The sequence below is a fragment of the Antechinus flavipes genome, chromosome 4 (assembly GCF_016432865.1).
Source record: "Antechinus flavipes isolate AdamAnt ecotype Samford, QLD, Australia chromosome 4, AdamAnt_v2, whole genome shotgun sequence".
Lineage (NCBI taxonomy): Eukaryota > Metazoa > Chordata > Mammalia > Dasyuromorphia > Dasyuridae > Antechinus > Antechinus flavipes.
In genome coordinates, this window is record NC_067401.1 from 144,200,898 (window position 1) to 144,228,762 (window position 27,865).

The 27,865-nt window shown below is 36.4% G+C and overlaps 1 protein-coding gene across 2 annotated transcripts in view; it reads left to right on the forward strand.

Annotated features, from left to right (window-relative positions):
* The first annotated feature begins 9,189 nt into the window (after positions 1 to 9,189).
* Positions 9,190 to 27,865, forward strand: part of TLK2 (tousled like kinase 2) — a 149,662-nt gene continuing 130,986 nt past the window's right edge. For both annotated transcript variants that reach the window (XM_051994940.1, XM_051994942.1), the window contains exons 1-2: positions 9,190 to 9,296; positions 11,172 to 11,254. In XM_051994940.1, coding sequence (XP_051850900.1) covers positions 11,174 to 11,254 — 81 coding nt within the window. In that variant the 5' untranslated portion in view covers positions 9,190 to 9,296; positions 11,172 to 11,173. The remainder of the gene's footprint in view (positions 9,297 to 11,171; positions 11,255 to 27,865) is intronic.

The following is a 27,865-nucleotide window of genomic DNA, read 5'->3' on the forward strand; positions in this document are numbered from 1 at the left end:
GCCCTTTATTGTGTATATATCTGTTAGTAACAAAGCCTGTTAGAATTGGTATTCCTTTTTTGGCCAGTGAAAAGCTTTGTTGTCTTCCCATAAAAAGATTCTTCTTTATCTTCCCTCAGAAAGCCTCCTCCCCAACTCCCAATTTATGGTCCCCAGCATCTAAACTATTGAGAGATCATTCAAGCTAAAGTTAGGAAGGGAAAGATAAAAATGAGGAATTTACATACTTATTGGTCAGTAGATAGTTTGGGTTGGCAAGTATGAATTAGTTGATTATACCATATTGGAAACAGCCCTAGTTTTTGGAGTCAGAGGACCTGTGCATAAATTTGAGGTGTACTACTATCTACCTTTATAAACTTGGGCTGGGACTGCTCTATATAAAATGAGATATGTTTTCTATATAAGAGGATTGTTGAGCACTTCACACCCTCCGCCCCTCCCCCACATTGATTCCTTTAACAGTCTGGTGAAGGCTAGGGTCCCTTTTCTAGAATAATGTTTTAAAGTGGATTAAAATAAAATATGCTTGATTATGAAGGAAACCAATTATACTGAATTAGAAATGTTTTTTAAAAAGTAAATGGACTGAAGATTAAGAACTGCTGTTCTATAAGGTTTTTAAAATCTCAGCTCTAAATCCTCTTCTTCTTCCAAGTGCAAAAATCTATGGTTTTATGATGATTTGTTCTATTTTTTTTTTTTTTTTTGTAGATAGCTTTCTCTCTCTCTCTCTTTTTTAAATAACTTTTTATTGACAGAACCCATGCCAAGGTAATTTTTTTTACAGGATTAGCCCTAGCACTCACTTCTGTTCCGATTTTTCCCCTCCCTCCCTCTATCCCTTCCCCCAGATGGCAAGCAGTCTTTTACATGTTGAATAGGTTACAGTATATACTAGATACAATATATGTGTGCAGAACCGAACAGTTTTCTTGTTGCACAGGGAGAATTGGATTCAGAAGGTATAAATAATCCGGGGAAGAAAAACAAAAATGCAAGCAGTTTATATTCATTTCCCAGTGTTCTTTCTTTGGGTGTAGCTGCTTTTGTCCATCCTTGATCAATTGAAACTGAATTAGCTCTCTTTATCAAAGAGATCCACTTCCATTAGAATACATTCTCAAACAGTATCGTTGTTGAGGTATATAATGATCTCCTGCTTCTGCTCATTTCACTCAGCATCAGTTCATGTAAGTCTCGCCAGTCCTCTCTGTATTCATCCTGCTGGTCATTCCTTACAGAACAATAATATTCCATAACGTTCATATATCACAATTTACTCAACCATTCTCCAATTGATGGGCATCTATTCATTTTCCAGCTTCTAGCTACTACAAACAGGGCTGCCACAAATATTTTGGCACATACAGGTCTCTTTCCCTTCTTTAGTATCTCTTTGGGGTATAAGCCCAGTAGAAACACTGCTGGATCAAAGGGTATGCACAGTTTGATAACTTTTTGAGCCTAGTTCCAAATTGCTCTCCAGAATGGCTGGATGTGTTCACAATTCCACCAACAATGAATCAGTGTCCCTGTTTTCCCACATCCCCTCCAACATTCCGCATTATCTTTCCTTGTCACTCTAGCCAATCTGACAGGTGTGTAGTGGTATCTCAGACTTGTCTTAATTTGCATTTCTCTGATTAATAATGATTTGGAGCATATTTTCATGTCTATAAATAGTTTCAATTTCTTCATCTGAGAATTATCTGTTCATATCCTTTGACCATTTATCAACTGGAGAATGGTTTGATTTCTTTCTTTTTTTTTTTTTTTAATTTTTATTTAATAATTACTTTATATTGACAGAATCCATGCCAGGGTAATTTTTTTTTTTACAACATTATCCCTTGCACTCGTTTCTGTTCCGATTTTTTCCCCTCCCTCCCTCCACCCCCTCCCCTAGATGGCAAGCAGTCCTTTATATGTTGGATATGTTGCAGTATATCCTAGATACAATATATGTTTGCAGAAGCGAACAGTTCTCTTGTTGCATAGGGAGAATTGGATTCAGAAGGTATAAATAACCCGGGAAGAAAAACAAAAATGCAGATAGTTCACATTTGTTTCCCAGTGTTCTTTCTTTGGGTGTAGCTGCTTTTGTCCGTCATTTATCAATTGAAACTCAGTTAGGTATCTTTGTCAAAGAAATCCACTTCCATCAAAATATGTCCTCATACAATATCGTTGTCGAAGTGTATAATGATCTCCTGGTTCTGCTCATTTCACTTAGCATCAGTTCATATAAGTCTCTCCAGTCCTCTCTGTATTCATCCTGCTGGTCATTCCTTACAGAACAATAATATTCCATAACATTCATATACCACAATTTACCCAGCCATTCTCCAATTGATGGGCATCCATTCATTTTCCAGTTTCTAGCCACTACAAATAGGGCTGCTACAAACATTTTGGCACATATAGGTCCCTTTCCCTTCTTTAGTATTTCTTTGGGATATAAGCCCAATAGAAACACTGCTGGATCAAAGGGTATGCACAATTTGATAATTTTTTGGGCATAATTCCAGATTGCTCTCCAGAATGGTTAGATTCGTTCACAACTCCACCAACAATGCATTAGTGTCCCAGTTTTCCCGCATCCCCTCCAACATTCATCATTATTTTTTCCTGTCATCTTAGCCAATCTGACAGGTGTGTAGTGGTATCTCAGAGTTGTCTTAATTTGCATTTCTCTGATCAATAATGATTTGGAACACTCTTTCATATGAGTGGTAATAGTTTCAATTTCATCCTCTGAAAATTGTCTGTTCATATCCTTTGACCATTTATCAATTGGAGAATGGCTTGATTTCTTATAAATTAGAGTCAATTCTCTATATATTTTGGAAATGAGGCCTTTATCAGAACCTTTGACTGTAAAAATGTTTTCCTTCTAATCTTGTCTGCATTTGTTTTGTTTGTACAAAAACTTTTCAATTTGATATAATCAAAATTTTCTATTTTGTGGTCAATAGTGATCTTTAGTTCTTTTTTGGTCATAAATTCCTCCCTCTTCCATAGGTCTGAGAGGTAAACTATCCTATGCTCTTCCAATTTATTTATAATCTCATTCTTTATGCCTAGGTCATGAACCGATTTTGACCTTATCTTGGTATACGGTGTTAAGTGTGGGTCAATGCCTAGTTTCTGCCATAATAATTTCCAATTTTCCCAGCAATTTTTGTCAAATAATGTGTTCTTATCCCAAAAACTGGGGTCTTGGGGTTTGTCAAACTCTATATTATTAAAGTTATTGGCTGTTTTTTCCTTTGAACCTAACCTATTCCATTGATCAACTAGTCTATTTCTTAGCCAATACCAGATGGTTTTAGTAACTGCTGCTTTATAATATAATTTTAGATCTGGTACAGCTAGGCCACCTTCATTTGATTTTTTTTTCATTAATTCCCTTGAAATTCTTGACCTTTTGTTTTTCCATATGAATTTTGTTATTTTTTCTAAGTCATCAAAGTAGTTTTTTGAGAGTCTGATTGGTATAGCGCTAAATAAATAGATTAGTTTAGGTAGTATTGTCATCTTTATTATATTTGCTCCCCCAATCCAAGAGCATTTAATATTTTTCCAGTTGGTTAGATCAGACTTAATTTGTGTGGAAAGCGTTTTGTAGTTTTGCTTATAAAGTTTCTGATTTTCCCTTGGCAGATAGATTCCTAAATATTTTATACAATCAGTAGTTACTTTAAATGGAATTTCTTTTTGTAACTCTAACCGTTGGGTTTTGTTAGTGATATATAAGAATGCTGATGACTTATGTGGGTTTATCTTGTATCCTGCAACTTTGCTGAAGGTGTGGATTGTTTCTAATAACTTTTTAGTAGTTTCTGGGGTTCTCTAAGTATACCATCATATCATCAGCAAAGAGTGATAATTTGGTTTCCTCATTGCCTATTCTTATTCCTTTAATCTCTTTCTCAACTCTTATTGCCAAAGCTAGCATTTCTAATACAATATTAAATAGTAACGGTGATAGTGGGCAACCTTGTTTCACTCCTGATCTTATTGGGAATGGTTGCAGTTTGTCCCCGTTACATATGATGCTTACTGCTGGTTTTAAATAGATGCTACTGATTATTTTAAGGAAAGATTTGTTCTAGTATATAAGTTGTTTTTTTTTTTTTTTAATCTGCCTGCTAAAAGGCAGAGGCCAGGATCAGGTAATATCTTATAAGTTCTTTCCAGTTCAATATTTCTGAGTTGGAAATCCCTATCAATTCTATAGCCACATATTGATGCAAATTTGGGCACTGTCAATGCATGTAGCTATTTGTCTGGCCTATTGCTTCAGGCTTGGCTGTTAAGGGGCTCAGTTTAGGAAGAAAATGCAGTTCGGTTTGTAATGTAATAGAAAACTGGAGCCTGGCAAGGTTACTGTTTTAAGATCAATATTATTTTAACAAACTAATCTACATAGCCAATGTCAAATTGAGTTATGAGAAGGTAACCATATAACAGCAAGGATGTTTGCTTTGAAAACATCTGCCTTTCTCCAGGAAATGGAGTACAACATTTCCTATGTCCTTCCTACTGTTGACATTTGTTATTTTCAGCTCTATAAGATGATTATCACCACAGTACTTGAGTCCTTTGCCTAATAGAGCCCATCAAATTCTTAGGTATGATCCTAGCTGGTTGTAGATTACCAGGAAGATGACTTTGATAAAGGACCCAATCTTCTCAGTCAGAAGAAAACTTTGAGGTTGTCCATCCCAGTTCCCTTGTTTTACAAAAGAATAATATAAGCCTCTTAAAGAAGGAAGGGAAAAGGGACTTTTACACCTAGGGAAAAGGGATCTTCTTTATGTTCCAAATTATTCCTTCAGAACAAAACCCTAATTTTACTTTAAGCCAAACACATATAAACTGGTTTAATTTTGACATTGATAACCAGAATGTTAAAAACAAAAACAAAAACAAAAACAAAAAACAAACCTCTGAAAACAGTGCTATATAGCCTAGGAAGAAACTTGAGGGGACATATGTTGACTATTAGGTTGAGAGAAAGAGATCCTGGCTCAAATCCTGACTTGGGCACTCTTATTATTGTGTAACTGGACAGGTCACTTCAATTTTTCAGGCTTTTGTTCATCTATAAAATGAAGATGCTGGACTAGATAATATCCGAGTATCAAATGTAAAATCTCTGGCTTTTAAAGTCCTTCATAATTTGCTTCCTTTCCACCCATCCAATCTTACACTTACTCTATAATCCAGTGACATAGCCTCCTTACTATTCTTTTAAAATCTAATGACACTGTGATCTTTGCTATTTTTGGCACGAAATACTTCCATAAAATGCTCTTCATTTTACCCCCACCTCCTAGCTTTCTGTAAATCAGCCAATCCTCCCTTTTGCAAGAAACCTTTCTCAGTCTTTCTTAATGCTAGTGCCTTCAGAGGATATTTCAAATTTATCAAATATATATGTGACTATAATTATATCTGTATCTTTTTTTTTTTAATTACATAGTTGTTTGCATATTGGTACCCCAACTCCATTAGAATATGAACTTTTTGAAGGGTCTATTTTTACTTTTCTTTGTATTTCCAGTGCTTAGTCCAGTGTCTGGCAATAAGTGCTTAATACTTGCATGTTGAATAATTGATTAACCTAAGTTTCTGTCTGGTTCTAGAAATTATTATAGTTTTAGCCTATTTCAAGTATTTGAAGAAATGTCATAAGAATTAGATTTATTCTTTGTAGTTGAAAAGGTAGAAAGAGAAGAAATGAGAGGGGAAACTGATTTCTGCTCATTATTTCAAAAAACTATCTAAGGATGAGTGCCCCCCAAATGGAATGGGCTGCTTTGTAAGCCTATGGAAGTGATTTCTGTGTTCAGGGAAGTACTCAATATCAGGCTAATTTACCATTTATCAAGTATATCATTGTAGGGATTCCTATTTTGAGTGGTAAACTAAACTAGATGACTTTTAAAGTGCTTTTTAACAGTAGATTAGAATACAATTTTGAGCTGCATTTAAAAAGTTTAGCATTTTTAATGATGCCAAGTTTCTCCTTAAAACAAAAGCCCATTTTTATAAAACATTAATATTCTTCCATTAATCGGTATGGTTGCATATCATTTTCCAAAGAATTAAGATTGTCAGTTAACTAAATGGCAATGGAGATATGTTGTGACGATGAGAGCATGCAGCCTATAGCTAATGAAGAATTCTGCCAAACATATGCCATAAAACCCCTAGAAATATAACCAGAAAAGGAAATTAGAGAAATGATGGACAGCCTACATTTATCACTGGAATCACGAGATTCAGTGCAAGGCCCTCAGCCTATCAGATAAACCCTCTTGAGAGGATGTGAGGAGAAGACATGGCCAGAACTAGAAGACTAGAGAGAGTTTGTAATCCACACTTTTAGTGGGAGCATAAGTCTAAAGATTCATTGTATGGAAAAATCTAAAAGTCATCACAATGTAATTTTAATGTTGCTCTTGGGTAGTCAGAATACATTTCTTTTCCCCTCTCCCTCCCCAATTTGGTAGAAAGTATTGTGCCTCATATGTTATATTAAGTTCGGTTTCCTATTCTGACTTAGATCTGTTCCCTTTTCAAAACTGATATAATACTAAAGGAAAACTTTTGTTAGTTTAAGGGAGAAGTGAAGGGATATAATCGAAACGGCTCTATTTGAAATCACAAGATCTTGGTCTGAATTTTTCTCTGGTAATAAGCAATTACCTAAGTGAGTGAAGTTGGGCTAATTTTTGACTCTCTGGACCTTAATTTTCTCATTAGTATTGCAAACAATTAAACAAAATTAAGTAGCTACAATTTCCAACGCACCACTATGCGTTGTTCTTCTAGGGGGTGGAGATACAAAGACAAAACAAAAGGAAACAGTCCCTGTCCTAAGGGAGCTTAAATTCGACTGGAGGATACAACTTGTATGTAGAAAAACAAATACAAAGTAATTTCTGTGAGACTAGGATGAGCACTAACAATTTTCGGGATCAGGAAAGACTTAGGGTATATCAGTCAGTGGACTAGACTAGACCGTCTCTTAAGTTTAATGTCACCCTGATTTTAAATCAATAATTCACTGACAGTGTGAAGATTTCTTCTTCACCACTACCACCCTTCTTCCCCTCCTCCTCCCTTCTCTCCCCCCCACCCCGAATAAACTCCCAGATTATGGAAGGTTGGAGAAAAAAGTTAAATAAGTAACTTGCTTCTATTTCTCTTTCTGTAGCCTATTTGAATGTAATAAGTGATTGAAATAAAAACTCCAACTCCCTCACCTCTACAAAAGTTTAAGCAGGGAAGTTTTCAATTTATCAAAGAATGTCTGAATTTTACTGTGTAATCCTCAAATTAACTCTAGCAAAGTGATGAAAAAAACTTCCAAGGAAAAGAAAAAGAGAACTTTTTTATTGACGCTAATCTCCCAACCCTCCTGGATGGGAGCCAGATCAGAATGCCTTTCTTTCTTCAGTACTTGGTTGATAAGAATGGCTACTATTTTCACTCAGTACACAAGTCCCCATTTTAAGTAGGGCCTACTATCGGCAGACCTACTCCTCCTTTCAACTTTCTTATTACACAATAGGAGGGGAAACCTACTCAGTGATGGGGGCAGGGCTGTTTATCCCATTCCCCTCCCCCTCTCCCCAGGCCCTCTAGGGTGCCCTCACAGTTCAATGTTTTTACTAAGAGTTGAAATGTAAACTCGGCACCTTTGGGAGGAGAGCCTTTGCAGTACCTAATCCCTCCTCCCCGCCTCTTTCAGACGGCTGCATAATTGTGGGTATGGGGGCGCGTTTGGACCCCAGGGAACCTTTTGTCCCTCAAGTGGGCTCGCTCAGACACCGTTCCACGTGGAATTAATGGTTGCCAACTTTCAAAACAGAAAAAAGGGTCGCAAGAAGGGGAGAAGAGGGAGGCTCAGCTCGGGGCTGGCGGTGGGTGGCAGACTCGTGAGTACGGGCAGGCCAGACTCGATAATAGTAATAAAAATGAAAAAAAAAATCCAATTACCTGGGTGGGGAGGGTTGGGAGATATTCCCAAACTCCAAACCTCCCCCCTCCCAGTCTAAAGACCGTCACTCTAGAACCCATTCCTCAGCGAAGCAGCTCTCGTCCCCTTGGGATTAGAACCTGCGGAGCCCGGGGATTCCAGGAGACAGCCCGCTGGACCCCCGGGATGGGGAGGAGGGGTAGCATGCTTCCCCCCTACTCCCCTCCCCCGCCAATCATTCTCCAGCAGCGCGTGCGAGGAGGCATTTGCCGGTGACACAAAGACTTCGTGGGGAGGGCAGGCGCCGAAGACCCCCTCCAGAGACTCCTTCCTGGGAAGCAGTAGCCACAGCGGCCAGAGGGCGCGCTCCAGGGTCCAGTCCCGGCTTCCCGACTGGGCAAGAGGCCGCCAGTCCGCCAGCCAGTACGCAAGCTGGCTAGCCCACCTCTCTCTTGCAACTGCTGTGCGAGGCAGCGGCCACTATGGCCTCCTCCGCCGGGGCGCCGTGTTAACCCCTGCCCGCCGGCCCAGCCTGACTGCTGATTGGCTGAGGCGCGGTCCGGGCAGCGGGACGTCCCCTCCCCCACCCTCATCCCTCCCCCTCCCCCACCGGCGGCTCTGTCACCCCCCCACCCCCCTTCTTCCACAACCACCACCAACACTACCACCACCGGCACCACTACTGTCTTCCCCCCCACCCCCCACCCCCGCCTCTCCGCCGTGCAAATCTCGCGAGGGAACACGCGGTTTCACTAGTGTGTTTACACCTATCACTACTAATCCGGACCGAACCGATCCGGATTAAGGGGCCGGAGGCGGGTCCCAGGCATCTGCGGTTCCGACCCTCCTCAGCCCAGCCCCCCCCTTTCCCGGAGTCGCCTCACCCGGGCTTCCCCCCCCGCCCCACCTTCGGGCCCGGCACCCCCACCCCCCACCCCCCGCGCCTTCCCTGGCCTTTGTCCGGCGCCAGGAGGCCGGTTCCGCGGCCCCCCACGGCCTCCCCGGCCCCAGCCCCCTTCGGGCGGCCGGCTCGATACGCGAGCCCGGGGATCTGCGGCCTCCCCGCCCCCTCCCCCTCCCTGTTTCCCTCCCTCCCTCCCTCTTTCCCTCCCCCGCCCGCCCGCCCTCGCGTGGAGCCCGGCGCCGGCGGCGGCTGCCCGGGGCGGGGGGTTGCGGCGCTCAGGAGAGGCCCCGGCTCCGCCCCGGGCCTGCCCAGGGGAAGAGCGGAGCGGCCCGGAGCCGGGTCGGGTTGGGTCGGGGCCCCTCCAGGGAGGAGCGGCGGCGGCAGCGGCGGCGGCAGGTGAGAGCGCGGCCGAGCCAAGCCCGGGGCGGGGGCAGGCGCCGGGCCGGGGCCGGGGCCCGAGTTGAGGCCGAGGCTGGGCCGGGCGGGCCCGGGGCTCTCGTAACCGTCCCCAGCGCCCCGGCGCCCCCCTCCCCCTCCGGTGCACATGGATCCGGGATCTGGGCCCGACGCTTCCCGGGCCAAGGCCCCGCAGCGGCCCCGGGTGGGAGCTGTCGGGAGAGCCTCGGCATCACCAGACGGAGGAGCGCATCTCGACCCCGGGGGCCCAGCCTCTTGCCTGCTCGGCCTTCTGCCCTGCCCTGCCTTGCCTGACAGGTGGGGCCGAAGTTGGGGAAAGTTTGCAGGCGGCTTGGTGGAGAGCTCTAAGAGCAGGCCCCAGCCGGCGGCTGCGCTACGAGGCCCCGGGCAGTCAGGAGGGCGAGCGGCTAGGTCCCTGGCCCAGCCCCGGGGCTCACACGGACCGAGGACTGGAGAGGGACTAACACCACCCCCCCCTTTTTTTTTTAAATGTGTGGAGACATTAAACGTAGCAACCGCCGAGGCGTTATTTTCTAGGCCTGGGCTGGGGATGGGAGTTAGAAAAGGTCCGATGGATCTCGTGGTTTGAGAGAAGGATGCAGCTTGACGAAACCCGTCTCGGTTAATGGGAAGGACGAGACTTCGAGGAAGGCCGGTTAATTGAGGGGAGCTCAATCTTTTGTGGTATTTATGGCCCTCCCCTCCAGGAAAATTCCGCTACACTTAAGAGAGAGAGAGAGAGAGAGAAAGAGTGTGTGTGTGTGTGTGTGTGTGTGTGTGTGTGTGTGTGTGATGGGAATGGGGGGAGGTTCGGTGAAACTTTAATTTCTCTACCATTTTTTTCTCTTAGGGCCCTAAACCCTTAATTCAGCAAGGGAAGGGAAATGAAACTGGAAGGGTGTATATATTGATTGTTACTGGAAATTGTGGGCATATTAACTTGCCAAGGAGAGGTTTGAATCATGGGGCTAGTGAACTTTAAAATCATCCTATCACCCTTCCTCTTTGCACCCCCTCACCGATTTGCATCCTACTAATTGGTTAAACTGGGTGTTTGAAAGTGTCATTTGTAATAGTGGTACATCTCTTTTCTCTCTTCAGATTTTTTTGTCAGGGCTTTCCTATGGTTCTTATTTGCAGGGATTAGTCCTTGAATATAAATGAACAGGTTTGCTGAAAGTAGCTTGTATGTTATTTAGTAATAGAGCAGTTTTAAAAATGGTGTACTCTTGCCCCTCCCTGTTTGGAAGGAGTGCTAAGACAGATGTGTAGGGTCTAGGGAAATAGTGCTGCAGGGAGTGGTCAAAAAACAAGGGAGAGAATTAGAAAAAGGATGGTTTTGTGTATAGATATGTATACTCTACTTTCACTTTACCATCAGTGCCCCATTACATTAAAAATAAGTGAGGCCTTTTCTCCTGGGACTTTCAGAGAAATCATAGTATTATTTAGAGTTGTGGCTTCTGATTCATTCTATAGTCTTATGACATTGTCATCAATGATTCATAGGAGGGGAGAGCAAACCCTTATTTCCTATATACCTTTTTTGTCTGTTTTTTCACAACAAAAGAGAATTATATAAAAGGATTGAGATTTGTATTTTAACAGCTAAAATTTCTCAGATTTATGGGTGAATAAAATGTTCTCAAAGTTATAAAAGATGACTTTATAAATACCATTTTATTTTCTTTGTAGTATAATAAAATTTATTGCTTAATGCATACTTTGAGGAGGAAGATTCACTTTGACCATTCAATGATAGTCACTCTTAAATTTCATCAGACATAAAAATTGTTTTTTCCATTTTAAAGTTTTCATGTTCTCACATCTTTTTTTTTTCCTCCTTTCCACTAGAAATGATGGAAGAATTGCATAGCTTGGACCCAAGGAGGCAAGAACTGTTAGAAGCCAGGTTCACCGGAGTTGGAGTTAGTAAGGTGAGTAAAAGTGATGAAATTGATGCATTTCTTGTCTTAAGTTAAACTGATTTTATATATGTATGTAGATATGTGTGAGTCAGAATTGTCCAACCAGTTAAGTTAATTGATTTGGACCATATTCTTGGTTAATTCTGTCTCTGCTAATCATTGACATACTTTTTGTAAGTCAGTTAATTTTTTTTTCCGCCTCATTGATTTTCTTTTTCATAATACACACACCTGTTATCAGGTTTGACTTCATGTATGTCACGCATATCTGTTTTCTTTGAGTAAAATATGAATTACATAGTAGTATCATAGTACATTCTTAAATTACTAAAAGTAGTTCTTAAACTTTCTAGTTTGCGGCTTCTTGCATACTTGGATAATAAAATTGAGATTTTGCTGAGCATAAATCTGCAAAATCCTCATTCTACAATACTTACCTAGTTACCCATCCAGTCTTCCTTTTCACTCATGGTTTGATTTTCTTTAGAGGAAATTTTAGAGGCTGGAATGAGAATAAAGCCTGGTAGATGTGTTATTTTGAGTAATTATATTTTCATAAGTTTAAAGGCCATTACCAGTCTAAATTTCCAAATGACTTGGGTTCAAGAAGTGTGGATTGGATTTTTAAAAATTGGTCAGATGTGCATCATCATGTGGTAAAGTATTCTTTGCTTTAATAGATAACTTTTGCTTAAGAGGTGGTACCAAGGACTTCAGTCATTGGATGTGTATCATAACTGGTTGGTGAATTGATTGAACAAAACAAACCTATTTAAAATTAAGCTTTGTTTGTAGATTCTTATTAAGATAGAAGGTATTCTTTAAAATGCAACGCCATACTTTGTTATGCATCTATGTATATGAATATCTGTTCACAAGTTTGCTTGTTGGTAGTAAATGATTTGGTTTGATAATCTTAGTGCAAGTTTTGTAGCTTTTGTTTTCTTTTAAAGATTTAGGCATTTAAATCTACTTTAAAAATTTCTTGGGGAATTACCCATGTATATATTCTATCAATAAAAAGCTGTAATTTTAAAAAAAAATTGGGGGTGGGGAGGAAGTGGGTAACATTCTGGAGAAGCTGTATATATTTGAACATTGAATTATCAAGTTGTATGTGCTGATTGTTGAGAGTAAATGTAATTAAAGTGTTTCCTGCAACTTCAGCTAAGATATTCCGTGAGAGATTTTTCTGTTGGGAAAAAAAAATTATACTTTGATTTATTTGAATATTCAAATAATTTGATTTAGAAAGCTATGTATGTCTAATATCTTGCTTTAATGATTTCATGTAAAATAAGGTTTTTAGATATTATATGATATAAGTTTATGGCCAAGTTGTTTGGGGTTTAAATTCATTGGACTTTGTTATCATTGGTGGGTATTATAAGAAATATGATATTGTAGAAAGAACTTTGATTTGGAGTTTTGAGTATTTAGATTGGTTTTGCTTTTGGAAAGAATTTTAAGTGTTTTATAGTTGAATATACCAATCCAGATCAAAATGCTCTTCTCTGGCTACCACTTATCTAGGTATGTGGTGGTGTCATACTAGAATGTGAGCTCCTTGCTGTTTGAGAATCTTTTTTTTGTATTTACTTCTTCAGGCTTATTAAACATTGTGTCTGCCCCATAGTAAGTGCATTTTCATTCATTTAGTCATTCTTAGCTGCATTGCATATTACCAGTGCAACATTTTATAAGTCATTTAATTTCTTTGTGTCTTTAAAATGAGAAGATTGGAATACTGTATGATAGAAAACTACAAATTCTATTCTGAAGAAATAGGTATATAATGATCTCCTGGTCCTGTTCATTTCACTCAGTATCAGTTCATGTAAGTCTCTCCAGGACTTTCTGAAATAGTCCTGCTGGTCATTTCTTACCGAACAATAATATTCCATAATATTCATATACCACAATTTACAGCCATTCTCCAATTGATGGGCATCCGTTCAGTTTCCAGTTTCTGGCCACTACAAAGAGACCTGCCACAAACATTCTTGTGCATACAGGTCCCTTTCCCTTCTTTAAGATCTCTTTGGGATATAAGCCCAGTAGAAACACTGCTGGGTCAAAGGGTATGCACAGTTTGATAACTTTTTGAGCATAGTTCCAAATTGCTCTCCAGAATGGCTGGATGTATTCACAATTCCACCAACAATGTATTAGTGTCTCTGTTTTCCCACATCCCCTCCATCATATACTGCATTATCTTTCCCCATCATTCTAGCCAATCTGATAGGTGTGTAATAGTATCTCAGAGTTATCTTAATTTGCCTTTCTCTGATTAATAATGACTTGGAGCATCTTTTCATATGGCTAGAAATAGTTTCAATTTCTTCGTCTGAGAATTGTCTGTTCATATCCTTTGACCATTTATCAATTGGAGAATGGCTTGATTTCTTATAAATTAGAGTCAATTCTGTATATATTTTGGAAATGAGGCCTTTATCAAAACCTTTGACTGTAAAAATGTTTTCCCAGTTTATTGCTTATTCTGAAGAAATAGGGAAGGATAGACTATTTGTTAATAGTGAATATTAAATTGTATATTTGTGAGAGAACTATGAAATAATGTCTATGTATAAATAGTGTCTGTAATGTATAGGTATATTAAAAGTACATACATTTATCTTTGAGGCATCAAATTAGAAAATATGTGTAAAATGGTTTGTAACCATTTTGTAAATTTTAAAGCAGTGTATAAATGAGAACTGTTGTTATTCTTCACTATTTTATACTGCATTTTTGATCTTGGCAAATTGCTTAACTTTTCTGGGCCTCAGTTTCCTCCTCTGTAAAATGGTTGGTTAGATAGAGGTTAAAAAGAGGTTAGATTAGATAGCCTTTAAAATCTCTTCCAGTTCTAATGTATTAGGCTATGACTTTGTGATGTTTGAGAGCCTATTCAATTTTAGATTCCATGATCTTTCCCTCACTGTTTGAATTAACACTGAAAATGGCTGTATCTTATGTGTATGAGGGAGTGTGAGGGAGGAGATGGAGGAGGAATGACAGTTTCAGTGCTTTAATTAAGATTATGGCAAAGTTTAGCTAGTGACAGGAAATCTTAATGTAGTTGTAGGCTTCTGACTGCGTAATGGGAAGTTCTGCTTTGGTTATCTGTGTAAAGGGAAAAAAAACCTATTATTTCCAAATAAGAAAACTATGTGATTGAAAGGAATGATGTCGCAGGTAAAAGGGTTTGTGGTGTCAGGGAACCTGTGAAAGAAAATTCAGTAAATTATATCATAAATAGAATTGAGAATGACACTTGCATTTTGTGGTGATTTTGAATTTATTTTACCTGTCATTAATAAGTTAGCATAATTCTTACATGCCTTTATTTGAGATAAAAGAAGCAATTGGGAGTGAAGAGGATACCTTTTTGGGAAAGTTTGTTCCCTATCTTGAATTCAATTACTGGGCCCCAGTTCAGAATATTCATAATAATGCTTTTGAGATACCTATGACAGATTTCAATTTTGCAAAAGGCCTGAAAGATTTTATTTGCATTTTCAAAAATTAGTTATTTCCCTCTGCTAGTGCCATCTAGTGGGATTGGCATAACTTCTTGGACTGTGTCTCTGTTTTTTCTTAAGTTTTTGTGACAATTTGTTACTTTTTGATGTTTAGAAAATAAAGGTTCATGTCATGGATGTGTTACCACTAGTTAAGTGGGCTCAGTAGGCACAGTTTTAAAAATTACTATCCACCACATAGCTCTAGTCATGATATTTGCTTTTTGCATTATAAAAATTAGGTCTGACCAGAATGAACAAGCATGTGTAATAGTCCATTGTGCTTATATGCATTTTTTTTCATGCTTTCTAATTTCCTTAGATATTTGGAATAATGTTCAGTAATTCAATTATCTGTGCCACATTGCCTCTTATCACAACTAGTCTAAAATCTTTTATTCGTGGTTTTGCAATGCACTGCATACACAATTATTTATAAAAATAGAAATGATCCTGTAATTTCATTAGTATAAAAAACTTTTTGATGAGGAAATTTCCAGTGCTTGTTAGTAGCTGCTCTGAAACTTAAGTTTTAGAGAGTTGCCTATAGTACTGAGAAGTTAAATGATTTTTCCAGGGTCACAGTGCCAAAATGTATCAGAAATGGGACTTGAATTTAAGGCCTTCTGGTTTTGAGGCAGAAATCTCTATTCATTATACGATATTGCCTCTCTCCAAAATATAGTCTTTACTTAGATTTCTTGAATAGGACTAGTTGATGTAGTTTAGCTACTTTCTGTTGAAGTCCAGGAGCAACTCTGGAGTTAGTTTCTTTTGGTAATTTTAGAAATGGAATAAGATGAGACAGAATTGTATTTTACTTTTTAAGAGGGCCTGAAACCAAGCAAATTAGTTAGATTAGTTGATTAGTTGGTAGATAAACATCACACAGTCTTTTTTTTTGTCACTTGGACACATGAGATATCCCACTTTTTAATTAAATATTGACTATAGGTAACTCATGAAGTATGTAATCTCTATTTACATGATAGGAGATATTTTTACATTATTATAATGTTTTAAATGAAAGCATATGCATCACAGAAATAAGTCGTCTTTGTATCTCTCCATTCCATTATGAAAAGTATAGCTAGTCTCTGTTTTCAATTTTTTTTTTTTAATGGGGACATCTACCAAGGCAAATTTATACCAAGCAAATGCTACATATAGTCTTAGAGGTTTTCTGAGGCCACTGAGAGGTTAAGGGGCTGACTAGAATCACATTGTTAAGAAAAATGTAGGCATCCATCAATTATAAAGATGGGGAAAGGCTTTTCAGGGTTGGGGGAGGGGGAATCCATTTGCCATTTAGTGGACCATTGATTCTTTGACATTTGATTTCTTAGTGCAGTAAGGCTTGACTCTTAAATGCTATGTAGAAAAATAAGAAAATATTAACATTGAATAGGAGCCTGCAGTATATGGGAGTTAGTTGCATTTATTATACAGTATTAACTATTTAACATGGAAATATTAGTTATAATTTGTAACAAATTGAGGTGTATTTTCCACTTGATAAATGATGTTAAAACATTTTGCAGTAGAAATTCTAAGAAATTGGAATTTAAATGTATAGTAAATCTATACTTGTTTCAATATATTTTTTTTTAAAGGAATTGTGCTCCTAGAGTTGTTATACTTATTCATAAGATCTTAGATTTGTACTTTTTCTATGCTTTTCCCCTTTGTTTTTTGCTATCAGGACTTCACCTTCAGGAAGAGTTGGTAACACTAGGTCCATGTTCTCTTCTGGGGATGAACTCCCCATTCATAAGGTGCTGTGTTCATCTCCTCTCCTAATCTTTGTGATATAGAATCTCTAGCAAAATCCTCTTCTGTTACTTGCTACTTTATCCTATTCTTTTTTCACCATCTACTTCAGCCCTATCCTTCCTAAAAGTTCCAGTCCAGCTCTGCTCACTATGTCTTCCACTAAGTTCTCTGGAACCTCCTTGTTCTATAAGTAACACTCTTTCTGAGTTGTTGTTTTTTTTTTCTCTCATGTCTTTTTCATCTTTTGGTATTCATGAAGACTGTCAGGTCCAAAAGACCTACAGCATCTATATTTGCCCCCTCTAGCAATGGATACATCTTTTTAATTTTCTCCCTTCTCCTCATTTACTCTCTGTCCAAGACACTGGATCAGGAGAAGGAGAAAGCATCCTTCTTGCTTACCATTATTACTTCTAAATCTTTCCTGCTTCTTTTATGTAGCACTTTGTCTTCTTTTAAGAACCATTCCTTCCAGATTTGTCACTTTAACCTGATTGTGGTTGTGAATATCAGCCTTCAGGCCAGCTCATAATCTTACCCCCAACCCTTGTCTTGTCTAGGGGATTTCAGTATATTTGTTAATATTCCCTTCAACTCCTTCAGCTCCCATGACCTGTATTATCTAGCTCAGCTTCACATAGATCTTAACATTTCTACAGGTGTTCTAATTCAGTGTTTAAGAATTCAGAATTTCCTCCATTGGATCTTACATAGTTATTGTCTCTCCAGATATTTTATTGGTCTTAAATATCTGATTTCAGTGTCCAGTGCTTTCTTGTTAAGTACTTTTACCAAACCATCACTTTATTTGCTTCCCCTTCCGGTTTTAGAAAAAATTATCTGAAGTTTACAGACAGTTTCAGTTTTTACATCACATTACATATCTATCCTTCCTCTACCCAGTAAGCCATCTCTTTATTTAAAAAACTGTTTATTTCAAAAACAGTTTAGTAGACCTAACATCAATAAAGTTTAAGACAATAGGGTTTTCTCGACTTTAGATTCTGACCAAAGAAAGGAGGAAGATGCAGTTTTGTTTAGTTTTCTTATTCTTTCCTTTTATATTGCTATTTCATTGTGTATATTATTTTCCTAATTTTGCTTATTTTACTATTAGTTCATAAATGTTCCCATGCTTATTTATTGTACATTATGGTTCATTAAGATGGGGTGACTTTCAGATTACTGTATGAGATAATAGGAATGTAATGGAAGTAGTTGAAACTTGATTATGGTGAGTAGCTGGTCTTTGAATCAGAAATACTTGTTTCAGTTCCTGCCTTTGATATATATGGGCTGTTTAGCATAGTGGATGGAGAATTGGTACATACCTGGATTAAATCATGGAACCTTTTAATCTTAGGCAACTCTCTTAAGTTTGTACATTACAGAGCAAATGTTGGTCTTGACTGGCAGAGATAACCTCATGGGGACTTCCTTATTAACGGTCAAACTTAAATAGAAGTATTCTAGTGATCATATGTTGACTTAGAAAACTAATTAACATTATATCATATTTTTATTTTGCTAAATATTTCTCAATTACATTTTAATCTTATTAGGTAAGTGTCTTATGACACCTGCTTTACTTTAAATTAAATTTTTGGTGCAAAACAAAACAATTTATTTGTCACAATTTGTTTAGCCATTTCACATTTGATGGACACCTATTTTATTTCCAGTTCTGTCACAGAAAGTACTGTCTTAAATATATAAAAAAGGTATGGACATTTTAGTCACTTTTTTAAAGCATAATTTCAATTTGCTTTCCAAAATGGTTAAATTAGATTATACTTCATCAGCAGTCTTATCATTTTTGTCAGTTTGTTGTATATGAAGTAAAACCAAGTTATTTTTTGCATTTTTCTCTTAAAGTAATTTTTCAATAGTTCGTAGACATTCTTGGGAACTTCTTTGTGTTCAATGCTAGTAGTCCTTGGTATTATATTGTTTCTTCCCTTTATGTCTTAAATATCAGATCCCAATCAAGTATTTGATGCAAATTATAGTTTCTCACTTTATCCTAGTGGAATTGATTTTGTGTATTTGTAAAAGTTTTTCAATATATGTATAATGCAAATAATTTATTTTATCTTGTTATCTCTATCCCTTGTTTAGTATTCTTCCCTTAGTCATAGTTGTGAAAGATAATTTTCTAATTATTTTTGTGGTGTAACATTTTCATAATTAACATCACTATTAAAATAAGTCTGTTGAAAGTGTTTTCTGAAGCCTCTTAAACTCTCTACCTTTCACTATTTCCCAGTTCCCCATTTCTTAGTAAAGAATTTCACCTATCATTTGATAAAACGAGTATAAATAGGCTCCCTTTTTCCACTTTACATCTCAAAATCATCCCTTAACCTTTTCATTAGAGATTGGAATAAAAGAAAAAGTACCCCTTTTACTAAGGACACCCCTTCTACTTATATCCTTAATCGTTTCTCTTTTTGGGTTCCCTGCAGTCACCTCTCTCTCTTCAAACTTGTCTACCTCTTAGATATGAGTTCCTTCCTTGCTGCTTGTAACATTCTTCTAATATTAAAAACTTTCATTTAAATTGGCCATTTCCTCAAGGAGCTGTCTGTATCTCTCCTCCCTTTTATAGCCAAATTCTATTGTTGCTTCTGTTTCCTTTTCTTTTATTTATTTGGTAGTCTGGCTTATAACTTTATCAGTCACCTAAAATTTCTCTCTGCAAAATTACTAGATATCTTAATTGCCCAGTGCTTGGCTTTTTCTCAGTATTCATTTTTTTTAAAATCAGTTTTTGAATATCTATTGTTTAAAATTACCTTCCTCTTGAACTATGCTTTTTATTAAAGATCCACTTCTTAAAATAATTTTTAAAGTTCGGCAAAATTAACATATTGAAAAGGCAGATATATATGGTATTCTATATGTAGATTCCCTACACTCTATAGAGGAGGAAAAGAGAAAAATTTTCTTCTACTATCTCTTCTTTGGGGTCATACTTGGTCTTTGTAATTTAAAAACTTTTTTTGGGGGGGGGGACGGCAAAGGAAATTCTAGTTAAGTGACTTGTCCAGGGTCACACAGCTAAGGAGTCTTGAGGTCATCCTGACTATTTACTGCACCATTTAGCTGCCCTGAAAACATTTACTTTTGATTTTTTGTGGATCTTTCCATTTACATTTTGAAATCATTGAGTATATTATTTTCTTGACTGTGCGTATTACTTCATTTTGCATCACTACACATGTTTATCCATGTATTTATCATTCATTTTTTCTTAACGAAACAATACTATTCCATTATATTCCTATACCACAACTTGTTTAGCCATCCCTTGATAGAATGTAAGTTCCTTGTGGGTACTTCCTCTTACACTAGGTCCCTACCTTCCTTGGTCCCTAGTGCCTGTTCTAGTACATGGCTTATTGATTGATAAGCCTATCTCGGCATATTATTTAAATTGATATTCCTCTTTTGAAGAAGCGTGATGCAGGGGAAAGAAAACTAGATTTGGAGTCAGAGGAGCTGGTTTCAACTTCCTACCTGTCAAGCTACTTAGCTTCTCTAGACCTCAGCTTACTCATCTATGAGAGAATGGGTTGTACTAGATGAACAATATCTATGGACCCTTGTTATTGTTGTAATATTATTCTGTTGTTGTTATTCTGTTCCCAGTGCCTAGCCTGACACATATTAAACTAGTTCCACTTTATTCCTAAACATTTGAAAACATTGCTGCATAATCTTTCTCAGGGAGATGTGTTTGTCACCAATCAAAATTCCTGGAGTATTTGTAGGAGTTAAAGGTGTGTCAGATGTTCTGTGTCAGATGTTCCATTAGTCCTCAATCCATTGCAGAGATTGCATTCTTAAGATTTACTGTGTCAAAGGAGTCTTTGTCAGGAAATTGATCTGTTATTTCCTGATCAAGGAGACTTTTAGTATCATATTCCTTTTGGATACTAGGCTATAAAAAAAGAGAGGAGTCAAGGACTAGCCTTATGCTTAAAGTAGTTCCTTTAAAAGGAACATAATTATTACAAGAGGAAAGAGACCATGGCTCTAACAAGGTTGGGAAAAAAAATAATTCTAGCAGTGACTGGAAGGCATTGTTAATAATAGCAGGAAATTATTTCTGAATTGGCATGACTTTTCCAAATTTTCATAAGTTTGGGATGTCTTTCTCTAGAGAGTGTGTGTGTGTGTGTGTGTGTGTGTTTTTGCATGTGTTTTTGCGTGTGTGAGTAATTCCAATGGAATTCAGGAATTTGGTAGTTAATAAATTCATAATTATATTAAATAATTTAATTTATGTACTTTTAAAATTTGGACTATTGCAATGTTGTCAATACTTCTATTTGTTTTTTCTAATAGGTGTATCCTTTTAGACACATGAGACTAATTTCATTTAGATTATTGAATCTAGGCTAATTGTTAAAATTCTCTAGAACCTTCAATAAAGCATTAATCTTAAAATATAACAAAATGATAACTAGTATTTCCACTAATATTTTTACATAGCAAATTCATTCAAACTGTGCTGACCAATTGTTCATAAGTTGTATTTTCTTCCCACTCATCTTTTGTTGGTGAATTCTTTTATAATCAGGATTTAACATGCTTAATTCTTGCTTTAATTGGCTTGTTATACTTATTATAATGCTAGATTGCCAAGTTGAGAATGGAAAACTGAAGAATTATATCTGCTTTTGGAAATGGAAGGAATGCAATAGGTATAAAATGTCAGCTTTCATTAAGCCACACTCCTCACCACTCTTCCCTACAGAATGACATACCTTGGAATTATAGTTTTATACTTTCATCATAATCATAATCTTCATGTATATTATAATTCACTAATTATAATTAAATAAGTAAATAAGTCTTTAGTTGGGAGGGTGAGATTTAGCTAAGAGATGAGTCTACTTTTTTTGGTCATATTCAGTAAAGGGACTCAGTTCATAGTCAAGTCAGTGAGCATTTATTAAGTGTTTTTTGTGTGCCAGGCACTGTGTGCTTAGACTTGGGGGATAAAAAGAAAGCAATATAGTCTCACAGTTTAATGGAGGAGACAATATGCAGACAACTATATACAAAACAATGTTGATTGATATTGATATTGGAAATCATGGAAGGTTCCATAGATGAGATAGTATTTGAGTTGGGTTGTCAAGGATTGATTGGGTCAAAGAAAGGAAGGGAAGGGTTTCTAGGAATAAGGAACAGATTAAGCAGAGATATGGAGACAGGAAAATTAATGGGAAAAAGACTTTAATTGAGTATTAAAAAGTTTAGAGTTAAGTATTAAAGAAGAATGAGATAAGACTGGAAAGGTAGGATGGTGCCATATTGTGGTGCCTTTGAATGCCAGGCAAAGGAGTTTCAGTTTTAAACCTGGAGACAAATGGCTAGAGAATCAGCTATAGAAAGAATAAATTTGAGATATTCACAGAGGGAAACCCCAGAAAACAGCAATTTACATTTGTTAATAATACATATATTAAAGAAGTGAAAAATAATGTTTTATGAAGTCCTGTTGTACCCTTACAGACCAAATCTTGAGTATTGTGCTGAGTTTGGGGCACATATTTTGCGAAGAATGTTTGCAAATTGGAGTGCTTCCAGAGGAGGCTGATCAAAATAACAAGTGAAAATATATTGCATGAGGAGTGGTTGAAGGAACTGGGGTTATTACCTTTAGTAGAAAAGATTTAAGGGTCACATATTTGCTGTCTCTTAATTATTTTATGGACCATTGTATGGAAGAGGTATTAGTTTTTTTTCCTTTGATCTCAAAGAAAAGTAAGAACAGTATTTTTCCATTCTTGTGAGAATGATATTATAGAGATTAATTAAAGCTTGATACAAAGAAAAACTTAACAGAACTAGGATATTATAATTTTTGTTATTATTCACATTTATATATAAGGTGTTTAAAGTGCTTTCTTCTTGTGAGGTACTGTGGATATTATTGCAATTTATTGATGAGGAAACTGAGACTATGATGCCAAGTGACCAATGTCATAGCTAGGAAATGTAGAAAGCATGATTTGAAACTATTCAGCAACAACAATAACTAGAATTTTTAAAATTCCTACTAGTATGTGCAAGCACTGTGCTAAGTGCTTTACAAATATTATAAGGCCAGCTAGGTAGCAAGTGCATAGAACACCAACTCTGAAGTCAGGAGGACCTGAGTTCAAATATGGCCTCAGACACTTAACACTTCCCACTTCACACTTCCTAGCTGTATGACCCTGGGCAAGTCACTTAATCCCAGTTGCCTCAGCAAAACAATAATAAATATAATTGTAGCACCTATCAAGATTGTTGTGAATATCAAGTTAGATGAGTTTAAATAAAAAGACTTTAAAAGTACTGTATAAACATATATTGGACATATATTTTTTACCATGTTTAACATATATTGGACTACTTGCCATCTAAGGGCATGGGGAAAGAGGGGGAAATTGGAACAAAGGGTTTTGCAAGGGTTGATGCTGAATGATGTTTGGAAAAATAAAAAGCTTTAATTAAAAAAAAAATACTCTATAGATACAAATTGGTTTTTTTTCCCCTCACCTGAGGCAATTGGAGTTAAATGACTTGCCCTGGGTCATACAGGTAGGAAGTATTAAAGTGTCTGAGGTCAGATTTGAGGTAGGGTCCTTGTGACTTAAGGGCCAGCACTCTATCAACGGCACAGTCTAGCTGACTTATACTAGTTATTTTTATTAGTGCTTGTGTGATGAAGTATAGCTGTCAGTTCTGAGTAGATATGGATGTGGATTCTGTGCAATATGGTAATAGACACCAAACTTCATTACATTTTCTTTGGGTTTAGGAAATTTATTTCCCAATTTAGGAATCTATTGAATTTTTCAGCTTTACAGAAAAAAAAATAGAAGAGGCTGGGTATATATCATGCCTTATTAAAGAGAGAATTATTTAGAGGAATTTGGATGGGGATATTTAATTTAGAGAGAAGAGCTGGAAAGACCAGATAGCTTGTTCAAGAATTTGAAATGTTTAGAATGTGGAATAGAGATTAGGCTTGGTTCCTGGGGGGCAGAATTAGAAACAATGGGTAAAAGTTGTAAGAGTTATAGGCTGAAGCAACAATGGAGAATATTTATATAAAAGAGAAAAAACACATTTCCAGAATTTTTTTTTTGATAAAATTCAAAATGTGATATTGTAATAGAGATCTACTAATGAGAAGAATAGAATTCTTTTGGAGGGTTAACTCTTAATTGGCTTTTAAATTTAGTGTTTCTTTTCATAAAAATCGATTGCAAATCTTAATGCTAATCTATAATGAGGCTTTATGTATATCATCATTGAAAATGTCTTTTCACACAGATAAATATTTCAGAAAACTGTTGTCAGTCCACAAGCCTGTGCTTTTAATAACACATATTAATTGCTTAGGATGCATTTATAAAATTCTTGTAGATTTCTTCTCTGGATATTTATCTTTTATGGTGTTATTGCATTACTATTAATCATTTCCATTAGAAGGTCAAGTAGAAACTACTTAATTGCACAGGTAAATGGGTTTTGAAAGATGGAAATTTCTTATGCATTTTTGCATCAAGGCCTGGAATGCTTCTAGAAGAATCATAGTTTGAGCTTGGAGAATAGATAAGGTGTATCTCACTTCTTTTCTTGACAGCACAGGAAGTGTACAAATGATATTATTTGTGATTCAATTGTGAGTTGTCAAATTACCTTTACCACATTATAAATATAAATGATACTTTGCCTTCTAATCTTACTTTGAATTTTAAAAGAAATATCATGTCTGATGCAAAAGCTAATTTCCAAAGCTATTCTGTGCTTAATAATAGTGGCTAAGAATGGGTCTTTAGCAGAAGAATTTTAGTTTTGACCCCCCAAAATTGTAACAAAACTTTTTAAAATCTCCTTTTTTAATTTTGATTTTTTGCTTGGTTTTGTTTTGATGGGATGGGTATGCACTGGCAATTAAAAGAATGTTGTTGTACAGAGATTCTCGTAATATTTGAAATACCATATACTTGAAAGTAATTGCATTACTGCAATTTGTAATGAGCTGAGCATCAGTGCAAAGCAATGAGAGTGTTAAAACATATGATCTTATCAACTTCTACTGCTATAGTGTGAAATGTGAAAACAATCATAGATAGTCTGTTGGCTAAAATTGTTAACAATTGAGTGTGCTTATAAACTTTATTTAAAATGTAAAATTTGTACAAAAACAGCCAGGGGACTGGATTTGGTCCATGGAACATAGCTTTTTGATCTCTCATTCTAGTTATCTGTTCAAATCTGTTGCAACTTTTGAAATTCTTTTATTTTATGAAGTGGTTTTATGGGAAAATAAAGTTTGATTTTGGAAATTTTGAAATGACAGTGAAACTCTCAAAGGTGACCTGTGAGTAAGCCAAATTTGTGTAGTCTGAATCTCAGAAGAAAGGACAAAAGCGAAAATAAAGTTTTTTCCAGTTTTTTCCAGCTGAATCTGGAAATGACAGAATTACTCAGTTTGTATGGAAAAATCTAAATTCAGTCAAGTACCAGGTTTGCGGTTACCTAACTAATTAAGAATAGATCTAAGAATCCAACAACTTTTGCTTTTGTCCTGATTCAACATCTAAATCATAGTCATAGTAAACAGGTATCATTTTTGGGCCAAATTCCATTCTCAGATGCATGTGGCAGCATTTTGTTCCCCCTGAACATCTATGGGAGTGTCATGAAAGGGCAGATCTGAGCTTATTGGAAAGACTTGTTGATTCAATTTTTTTCAGGGATATAATTTGATTTTAAAGAGATAAGAGAGAATAAAGTCATGATAATTGATTGTTATCCACTCTAGTGGTTATCTTTGATGCATGTAAGTTGGTTTTACTGTAGTTTAAAATTAAATAATTAGCTTTTTTGAAGGAATAGTTATAATCTGTTTTTAATATTATTGAGTTAGCCTTTTTTGCATTAGCCTCTGAATTGGTTAGTTAAATTTTGAAAGCTCACAATTATGAAATTTATAAAGTGAAATGTTGGAAAACTAGAATTCATTCTGTTCAATCTCTTTTTATTCCTATGACCTAGAGGTGTCTTTTTTGCTTTATAATAAGATAGTATTGTGGAAATAGATAATTGGAGTGTTAATACACTGATTTGAATGTGGTACTTTTCCAAAACATCCTATCCATCCCCTTCCAAAAAAAACTCTGGTTTGTATAAAACTTGGGTGAGAAATATAATTAATGTTATTTTTCAGGTTATACCTTTTTTCTTCCCTTTAAAAGTTTCCATTATATACTGATAAAGTATGGATACTTTTTTCAAACTGTTCTTGGCCATCTTTTCCTTGATGTTTCTTGTACTTTTATTGTTTCAATTATCATTTGAGCATATAACTTCTAAATATGAGACAGTAGTAGTATTCAAGGAAATTATTGCTAACGTCAGCCTAGATCTGTTCTGTGATTTTCTAGACTTGAATCTCATGTTTCAAATTGTCTATTGGCCATCTTTTGTCATGTCAGCATTTCTGCATTTCCAAGACTAAACTTGAACTATTTGACCTAAATCTATTGCTACTTCTGACTTCTAATGGGATCTTCAACTTTGACTATTTCACTCTTTACCCTCACATCTAATCAAACACCATCTTAACTTGCCCTTTTTTGTTTGTTTGTTTCCAGTATTTACTGGTTACCTTCCTTGGTCTCTTGTAATTTACTTTTGATCTTTTCTACTTGTAGTCCTTGTTTTTAGTCTGTCCTTCATATGATAGACTGCTTAATTAATTTCTCTAATGCACAGCTGTTACTTTATTCAAAAATCCTCATTAACTCACTAATAATTTGTCTATCAAATTACATACAAACTTCTTAGTCTGGCATTCAGTCTTTCAAAGTCTGGGTTTAGATGAACATTTTCAGCTCTTTACTCATCCCCTTCACATGTTTTATATTTCGTCCAAGTTAGACTTAGCATTCTTTGATAATTATCTTCTTTTGCCCCCTTCTCTTTGTTAATATTGTCCTTTACAACTAGAATATTTTCCCTTCCAGTCTTTGTTGAAGTCTTTTTCTTCAAAGTTGGACTAATCTTCCTTAGCACCCAACCCACTAGAAACAATGTCAACAAGTTTTTTTTTTAAGTGCCTCCTAGGCACCAGGGATACAAATAAAACGAATGAAACAATCCATACTCATAAGGAGTTTGCATTTTAACAGATTTTTCTCTCCTTTTGAATCTCTAACAATAGTATTAGATCATGTCATCTATTTATTTAATATTTTGCATTAGTTATTTTTGTATGTGTCTTACCTCCTTATACTTTAGATTATGAGTTTCCTTGAATGCTACTGTCTTAATTTTTAGGTCCCTAAAATCTACCATGATGAATCAGTAGTTGTCTGTAGTTAACGTTAGTTAAATTTGATCACAAATGGATTTATAATGCAATTTCACTTACTTATTTAAATCAGGCAAATGGAGAAGCACTTGTTTTCAGGGTAGCCTTGTTCAAAACTTTTTATGCTTTGTTCTTTGTTCTTTTGGACTTTGAAAATCTACGTTCTTTGTTCTTTTGGACTTTGAAAGTCTACTTGTCTGATACCTGTACTTGTACAAGATTTCCAGAGGCAGAGTTGTTAGACAGAGGATAGAGAGCTGTGCCTGGAAGAGTTGAGTTCAAATCCAAATTCATATTCTTACTAGCTCTGTGACCCTGAGGAAGTCATTTAATATCTGTCTGCTTTAGTGTCCTCAAATGTAAATTAGGGATAATAATAGCATCTATCTAGGTTTTTGGGTGGACTAAATGAGATATTCACATATAACTTACATAATTTTTAAAAGTGCTTAGCACAGTGTCTGACACATAATTGATACTGTATAAATACTTATTTACCCCCAACCCCCATTTCTCAATTTCCCCACTACCTGGTGCTTTTGTCTCTGACATTTGCCCACTTAATTGTTTTTGTGTCCTGTTGGCTAAAAGAGTAGGTCACTAGGCTCTGATAGCTCTATCTAGGTTAGAATGGAATTTCTTGGGTCTCTGTGGCAATTGGAAAGATAAAAGACTTCCTTTAAACCTTGATCCTTTTAAAGACCCATCTAAAATCTTGTCCTTTATAGGAAAGCCTTTCCTAGACCCTCTTAATTTTAGTTCCTTTCTACTATTTATTTATCCTATATATTTTAGTTATCCAATTTATATTTTAGTTATATATATATATATGTATATATATATTTATCCTATATATAGCTTTGTTTTTACTCATTCTCTCTCTCTCTCTCTCTCTCTCAATGTAAGCTTCTTAAAGACAACTGTCTTTTGCTTTAT